Source organism: Cebus imitator, unplaced genomic scaffold (genome assembly GCF_001604975.1).
Source record: "Cebus imitator isolate Cc_AM_T3 unplaced genomic scaffold, Cebus_imitator-1.0 Scaffold274, whole genome shotgun sequence".
Taxonomy (NCBI): domain Eukaryota; kingdom Metazoa; phylum Chordata; class Mammalia; order Primates; family Cebidae; genus Cebus; species Cebus imitator.
Genome location: NW_016107589.1, coordinates 1,105,903 through 1,114,885, shown reverse-complemented (window position 1 = coordinate 1,114,885; position 8,983 = coordinate 1,105,903). Strand labels below are relative to the sequence as shown.

The 8,983-nt window shown below is 37.8% G+C and overlaps 1 protein-coding gene across 2 annotated transcripts in view; it reads left to right on the top strand.

The window, feature by feature from the left end:
* The window catches only part of MYOT (myotilin), a 22,322-nt gene that overhangs the window by 7,387 nt on the left and 5,952 nt on the right, over positions 1-8,983 (top strand). For both annotated transcript variants that reach the window (XM_017500961.2, XM_017500963.2), the window contains 3 exons: positions 2,592-2,766; positions 3,945-4,046; positions 8,158-8,207. In XM_017500961.2, the coding sequence (XP_017356450.1) occupies positions 2,592-2,766; positions 3,945-4,046; positions 8,158-8,207 (327 nt within the window). The remainder of the gene's footprint in view (positions 1-2,591; positions 2,767-3,944; positions 4,047-8,157; positions 8,208-8,983) is intronic.

Here is an 8,983-nt window from a genome sequence, read left to right as displayed (position 1 = left end):
AATCACAGCACTTTGGGAGGCTGAGGCAGGTGGATCACCTGAGGTCAGGAGTTCGAGACCAGCCTGGCCAACATTGTAAAACCCCGTCTCTACTAAAAATACAAAAATTAGCCTGGTGTGGTGGCAAACGTCTGTAATCCCAGATTCTCAGGAGGCTGAGGTAGGAGAATCGCTTGAACCCAGGAGGCAAAGGTTGCAGTGAGCCAAGATCACACCATTGCACTACAGCCTACGGGACAAGAATGAGACTTCATCTCAAAAAGAAAAACAAAATAAAAAACAACACTAGGCTATTATAATTTCATATGATTGAAAAAATATGAGATCTATAAAACCAAAGAGATTTTGCCACTTTGATCTGGGAATTCAATCTTTTAAAAAAAAAAAAAAAGTTCTATATTTTTAAAAGTTCACTTTTTGAAAAATATTTTGTTTGGCTATTTAATTCACCAAACAAATCAGACTTTAGTTAAAGGTTAATACAGACAACCATGAAGATCTTAAGATCTGAAATGTCAGGAGAGGAAATGTGTGCCACTAGCTTTCAACAGAGTGTCCTGAATACAATGAAAATCACTCATTTACTCAACTGATAGTATCTCCTATACCCACGCTTTGTGTTCATGGATATAAATGATATAATGATGAGAAATAAGACATATTTTTTCCTCCAGAATGTTTACAATCTAATGATTACTAAGCAAGTCCCTAAAGCCAGCAAAAATTAAAACTCTAGCCCTACTTGAGGAAATACATTTCCACTTAGCTCACAAGTCCTTTTAATGATCCTTAAGAATATGTGGAAAAGATAATTTCAGAGAAGAGACCAAGATTGTCTCATCTGGATAGCTGTAGAACATTCATTATAATAATGGTAAAACACTCATTGAGGGCAGTGGTCAGTTTCCTCACATTAAATAGATTAATAAAGATTACCCCCAAAGGCCAGGCAAGGTGGCTCAAACCTGTAATCCCAGCACTTTGGGAGACCAATGCAGGCAGATTACCAGAGGTCGGGAGTTTGAGACCAGCCTGGCTAACATGGCAAAACCCCATCTCTACTAAAAATACAAAAATTACCTGGGTGTAGTGGCAGACAACTGTAATCTCAGCTACTCAGGAGGCTGCGGCAGGAGAATCGCTTGAACCTGGGAGGCAGAGGCTGCAATGAGCCAAGTCCTGCACTCTAGCCTGGGCGACAAAGTGAGACTCCATCTTAAAAAAATAAATAATAATTAAAAATAAAGATTAGCCCCTGCAGGGTTCTAAATGGTTAAACTAGGTAAAAACTGAATCAAGCACTGTGATATGTGTAAGCTACCTAACAGATCTAAAAATACAGGACTCTCTAAATACCACCCTATCCTCTATCAGAATCCACAAGGGAAATACGAGAGGGGCAAGGACATCCTAGAAAAAAAATTTAGGATCAGAACTTGAAATAAAGACTATTTATTTGCTTTTTTTCCAGTTTATATTTCTTTCTCCTTCCTCAAATCATCCCTTCTTTCTCTAAAAATCACTTCTGCAATGTTGAAGAAACTGTCATAACTTTAGAAGTTAGTTGCTGTTACATAGTGCCATACTTGAATTTTCTAGAATATGAAATGAATTAGGAATTGGAAATTACAGGAAAGTCAATGACTGTGTAAACAGTAGACTCCATTCAAAGCAACAGATTATTCACTAAACGCCAGCGATGTGCTGGTAAATGTCTAACAATCATTGGATGAAAGAGCCATTATTTGTGGTATTTACCAATTTCCCTGGTGTAAATATTTCCACCACAACCAATTTCAAACTATAACATGAAATCACAGGAAGCTGGGAAAAGATGCTAAAAATCAGCCCATATGAACCAGTTCTAGCACAGCACCATTTAATATCTACCCATAAATCAAACAAGAAATTCAGGCATCACAGCTATAAAAAAGAATGAAATCATGTCCTTTGCAGCAACATGGATGCAGTTGAGGCCATTATCCTAAGCAAATTAACACAGAAACAGAAAACGAAATATAGCATGTTCTCATTTATAAGTGAAAGCTAAACATTGGGTACATATGGACATAAAGATGAAAACAATAAACACTGGAGATCCCAAAATCAGGAAGGGGAGAAGGAGGCAGAAAAGGGTTCAAAAACTACCCATCTGGTACTATGTTCACCTCTTGGGTGATAGAATCATGAGGAGGCCAAACCCCAGCATCACACAATATGCCCATGTAACAAACCGGCACATGTATTCCCAGAATCTAAATTTTTTTTAAAAAAACAAATTCAGTCATAAGATTGGAAGAGCTCTCAAGCTGCCATTAACTACTCTCACATTCTTTAGGGAAGATCTTCAAGAAAGCACATCCTCCTTATGTCTAATCTAAATTCTTCCTCCTGCCACTTAATTTCCATTTGCCAAAAGGAAAAAAAAAAAGATGTTAACCATTCTTCTAAAATATTTTTGTTGTTAGGGCAATTTGTTTTTAATAATACTAGTATTACTAAGTGATAATAAACTCAACATATCTAAAGGTAACTTACAAAATGAGCCCAAGATCTTCTTTTTAAAAATCTTGCCTTTCTTCTTTTTAAAGCTATCGACAGTCCTCAGCTGGCCAACCTGTAAATGCTAATCCATCCCAAACTGCAAATGCTAAGCCCACACCAAGAACTCCTGATCATGAAATACAAGGATCAAAAGAAGCTTTGATTCAAGATTTGGAAAGAAAGCTGAAATGCAAAGACACCCTTCTTCATAATGGAAATCAAGTGGGCAAGATGTCTATTTTGTACAAAAGGCCAATTAAACTATAAATCTAATTTTAATAAGGAAGTTTTATCTCACAGATCTATGTCCATATAATCAGCAAGGAATAAGATTATTTTAAAAGAAGGAGTATTTGGTCCCTATTCCATTTTTCTCTGCGTGAAATCACCTCTTGGTTTATAGCAGTAAAAGAATGAAGCAAATGAAAAATCTATCTGAATGATTTAATGAAATTTTTCTGTTTTAAATATTATCCTCTCATAAAATATGTTTGATGCTCAAAGAACAAATAGGAATTACTGTCAACTCAACTTAGTGTACTTGGATGTATAATATTGACAGATAATTATAATTTTTATGTAGTTCTTATTGGGTATATTATATTAGTAACTTATCTTTAAACAGTACTATAGAACTTTAATACAAATACATTTAGCCTATCAGTTGCACCGCTCTCAATTAGAAGTTAGTACAGTCAAATATTCAGTGCCCATTTAATAAAAGCTATTTCTGGTTGGGTGCAGTGGCTCACGTCTACAATTCCATCAATTTGGGAGGCTAAGGTGGGGTGGATCACTGAGGTCAGAAGTTCAAGACCAGCCTGATCAATATGGTGAAACCCCAACTCTACTAAAAATATAAAAATTGGCCAGGTGAGGTGGCATGCACTTGTAGTTCCAGCTACTTGGGAGGCTGAGAAAGGAGAATTACTTGAACCCAGGAGGCAGAGGTTGCAGTGAGCTGAGATTGTGCCACTGCACTATAGCCTGGGCAACAGAGCAAGACTCTGTCTCAAAAATAAACTAATTAATCAAATAAAAATTACTTCTAAATGTAAGGACTCAAAAACAAAGCTGACTGGAACATGTAGAACAAGGGAGGAAAGGGAAGAATTTCCCTTTACTTAGGAGATCCTTATTTAAGGGTGATTATGCTTGCCTTTTTTGCTCTTAAGAGCAAAAGGAAAGCCTAAGCGAATCTTTACTGCAAGTGAGGGAAATGGCACTAGAACAGAAGGAAAATGCTTTGAATGGAAGAAAAGACTTCAAAAAAAACCACAGACTCTACCATTCAATAGATAGAACTACTTTTAAGTTCTGACCTATAGTAGTGGTTTTAAGGAAAACCTGTACAAACATCTTTATTAAATCTAATTACTGTATCAATAAATTATTTAAAGCGGCTAACATATGAAGAGAAGATGGCTCGCAGATTGCTAGGACCACAGAATGCGGCTGCCGTGTTTCACGCTCAAGATGACAGTGATACACAAGACTCACAGGTAAATTAAAGTGCTCTGTCAAATATTTTTATTCTGTGAGATTTTTAAATGTCTGCTTTTCAGGACGGGCATGGTGGCTCACACCTGTAATCCCAGCACTTTGGGAGACCAAGGCAGGCAGACTGCCTGAGCTCAAGCGTTCGAGATCAGCCTGGGCGACATGGTGAAACCCCATCTTCACTAAAATACAAAAAAATAGCTGGCTGTGATGGCATCTGCCTGTAGTCCTGGCTACTTCAGAGGCTGAGGCAGGAGAATTGCTTGAACCCGGGAGGCGGAGGTTGCAGTAAGCTGAGATCACCGCCACTGCACTCCAGCCTGGGCAACAGAGCAAAGCTCTGTCTCCAAAACAAAGTCTCCTTTTCTAAATGCTTATAAATAGCATCAGAAATAAAAGTCAGTCAGTTCCATCCACCATTGGATACAGAAAGAGGCCATGATAGGCATGCATATATATATACGTATATATATAATTTTATCCCATTTTCTCGTAGTTCTAAAATCTGGAAACACAATGTCACAAAGTCAAAACACCAGAAGTCTAATGGTATTATTTTTTATCAAGACATTTATGGGTCAGTTAGCCCTAGGACTCCCTCTAGTGTCTACATGGACAGAATATATGGGTTGTGAACCTTCAACAGGAAAGAAATTAAGACTTTAAACAAAAGGAATTATAACCTTTCTCATAAGCTGATTAACATTTCAATGTTTTAAAATATACTTGTGGTACTAAAGAAACATCCAATTCCTTTTATGTTCCTGTTTTTTAAAAATGCTTTCTAAAAACCAAATAAACCCCCCATTAATAATAGTTCTAAGATTAACAAATGTATCCTTTCCAAGAAGTGATTAACTTTATGGAGAGCATAAAGTTAATATCCCACAGGCTTGCACCTGATCAATTTGATTTTTTTTTTTCTTTTTTTTCTGAGACAGAGTCCTGCTCTGTCACCCAGGCAGGCTGGAGTATAGTGGCACAATCTTGGCTCAAGGCAAACCCCACCTCCCAGGTTCAAGTGATTCTCCTGCCTCAGCCTCTCAAGTAGCTGGGATTATAGGTGCACACCACCAGGCCCAGCTAAGTTTTGTATTTTTAATAGAGATGGGGTTTCACCATGTTGGGCAGACTGGGATGCCTCAGCCTCCCAAAGTGCTGGGATTACAGGCATGAGCCACCACACCCAGCCTCAACTTGATTTTAGTGAGTGAATTTAACCCCAAAGAAAAATGTACAGCTGGTGACCAGGCATGATGGCTCATGCCTGTAATCCCAGCACTTTGGGAGGCTGAGGCAGACAGATCATGAGGTCAGGAGTTGAAGACCATCCTGGCCAACATGGTAAAACCCCATCTCTCTAAAAACACAAAAATTAGCTGGGTGTGGTGGCGTGGACCTGCAATCCCAGCTACTCGGGAGGCTGAGGTTAGGAGAATCGCTTGAACCTGGGAGGTGGAGGTTGCAGTGAGCCAAAATTGTGCCACTGCACTCCAGCCTGGTGACAGAGCGAGACTCCATCCCAAAAAAAAAAAAAAAGAAAAGAAAAATGTACAGTTGGAGAGGCAGACTGTTAGCATTCTTTCTTCCATCTGTAATTATCTTTCATTCCCTCCAAAACATCCACAGGAAACTGGGAGCCAAAGAGATTAAACTAGAAACTCAAGTATTGCTAGCTTCCAAATATAGAAAACTGAAATTCAGTTTTTTTCCAACCTCTACCTCCTGAGTTCAAGTGATTCTTATGCCTCAGACACCCAAATAGCTGGGATTATAGGTGTGCGCCACCATGCCCAGCTAATTTTTGTATTTTTAGTAGAGATAGCGTTTCATCATGTTACCCAGGCTGGTCTCAAACTCTTGAGCTCAAGTGATCCGCCTACCTCAGCCTCCCAAAAGGCTAGGATTACTACAGGTGTGAGCCACCAGACCCAGTCTTTGAAATTAAGCTTTTTGGTTCTGTTTGATGTGACTACACCTACTAAAAAGGATGGAAGAGGGTCTACAAGAGCAAGAACTAGAAACTGGAAAGAGAACTTAAATTTATTTTTGGCTACTAAACAGTCCATGAATTCATTCATTCAACTAATTTACATGGAGAACCTACTTGTATGTTGGGCTCTGCACTTGGTATGGAAGATTACAGCAAAAATGAGACACAAACTCATCACTATTAGTGGAATTACTCAAAGCAATATTATACTGATGATAGTTTACCTTATAAACATACAGTATATTATTCCAAGAACAAGGATGTATTGTTTTTCTCATTCATTTTTAAAATCTTTAAAACGAAGGTAATAGTACTGAGAAAAAAGATAGCAGCAGAAACATATCATTATGAAATCGGAAAAGACCAATGTCACTTTTGTTATACACTTCAAACACTATACCCAAATAATACAAAATACCATCAAACTATGGTGTAAATGAAATACCACATCTCTGAATATAACTATAATATACATGTTCACACCATCACTATAGAAAAATGTCAAAAACAGCCAGGCATGGTGGCTTACACCTGTAATTCCAGCACTTTGGGAGTCTGAGGCAGGCGGATCACAAAGTCAGAAGTTCAAGACCAGCCCGGTCAACATAGTGAAACCCCGTCTCTACTAAAAATACAAAAATTAGCTGTGCATGGTGGCACATGCCTGTAATCCCAGCTACTCGGTAGGCTGAGGCAGGAGAATTGCTTGAACCTGGGAGGCGGAGATTGTGGTGAGCCAAGATCGTGCCACTGCACTACAGTCTAGGCAACAGAGCAAGACTCTATCTCAAAAAAAAAAAAAAAAAAGAAATGTCAAAAACTTAATTTGGATATTTTTATTTATTTATTTATTTTTGAAATGGAGTCTCACTCTGTCGTCCAGGCTGGAGTGCAGAGATGCGATCTTGGGTCACTGCAACCTCTACTTCCTGGGTTCAAGTGATTATCCTGCCTCAGACTCCCAAGTAATTGAGATTACAGACATGTGCCACCATGCCCAGCTAATTTTTTATATTTTTAGTAGTGACGGGGTTTCACCATGTTGGCCAGGCTGGTCTCAAACTCCTGACCTCAAGTGATCCACCTGCCTCAGCTTTCCAAAGTGCTGGGATTACAGGCTTGAGCCACCATGCCTGGCCTGGGTATTTTTAATTGGATTACTTTTACTTTACCAAAAAATTAGTTGATTTGTTTGACCACTGAATTGACCAGTTGTTTTGATATTTTACTTAGAGAATCTTAAGGCTAGCCAAAAATTGTTACAGAGTTATAAGACTTTTGCCTTAAAAATGACAAAATACATTAGCTAAATAATTCATCCCAAAACAAATTATTTGTACTCAGATTTTGTGTGTTCCTACACAGCTTTGGGTAGGGACTGTATTTTATACTTTGTATCTCCCACTGTGCTAAGCACAATGAAACACACAAGATATATACTACTTAATCAATTAGTTCTCTTATAATTTTCACAAATCCCTGATTTTATTCTCAAATAGAAATAATTTTCTAGTGCTCAGATATAAATCCTAAAAGATGTTTGCTTAAATATAACTTCATTAAACAGGAATTAATGCTGTTTTACAAAGCTTTTTCATAGCTCTACACATATCTTTCATGGAGTCCATCAGGATTTTGTGCCACAAGCTAAAAAGAGAAGAATTTTCCAGTCTAATATGTGTTTACTGCTGTTGGTGCCACTTTAGAGAAGAAGGCATCGTACCCTGTATCTACTGCCAATACAAGTGACTTCATGTCTATTCCTGTTTTAGTAAAGGACAATCTGTACTATGCACTCCCATTTCAAATGCACCAGGGAGAAACATCAACCTTTGTCATAAAATGTCATCTGAAAAATGAACCACCATCAATTCCAAGTCTAGCTAATTTACATAGATCATACTTGTTTAATAGTCCTATTAATTCTGGGGCTTTCTTGCTAGAGTGGTAGTATGTTAGTGCCCTGTATTTTAAGTGCTCAAAAGCTGAATATCTAGAACTTGCCAGGGCTGTACAAGTACAGCCAAAATAGAAATGTTCCTTTCAACTATAACTACTTAATTCTGCTTTATTCAAGCTAACAATTGCATGTAAACATTCTTATTATGTTTTCATTTCAGCAACACAACTCAGAATATGCACGACTGCAAGTTCCTACATCACAAGTAAGGTAAAATTTTTTTGATATTAAAGAAATGTGTTTTCCTACCTAAAATATTTTCATCTTAAAAATGTAATACTTATAAAGCCCTCAGGCCTACTCTGTATCTTTTTAAAAATACAATGTGTATTTTCTAACATCTGAGAAGATGATCAAAAGTTTGATGTTAATTATCAAAACTATCACAGGGGAATTTTTTAATGTTTTGGTCAAATAAGCCAGGCCCATGTTTCTATATTAAACAATTTTCTCATGATAATGGAGACCCAATTCTAATTATACAATTGCTGGTGATAAGAATAATCTACTGAGTACTGGGCATTTTAATAGACATATTTCTTCATCAATTCATGGCACTGTAAAAGAGAAACTAAGATGTACAATTTGCACCAGATGTTTCTAAATTGCTATCATTTCTAATAGTCATCAAATATGCCACAGTAAATAAATATAGCCCTAGGGCTCTCTCTATTGTTATTATACCATCAGATCAAACAGTAGATTCTGTGGTTTCAAATTTGATGGCTAGGCCAGGCACAGTGGCTCACGCCTATAAATCTAGTCAGGAGTTCAAGACCAGCCTGACTAACATGGTAAAGCCCTGTCTCTACCAAAAATACAAAATTAGCTGGGTGCAGTGGCGCATGCCTATAATCCCAGCTATTCAGGAGGCTGAGGCAGGAAAATGCAACCCAGGAGGTGGAGGTTGCAGTGAGCCAAGATTGGGCCACTGCACTCCAGCCTGAAAGACAAGAACAAAACTGTGTCTCAAAACAAAGAAAAAA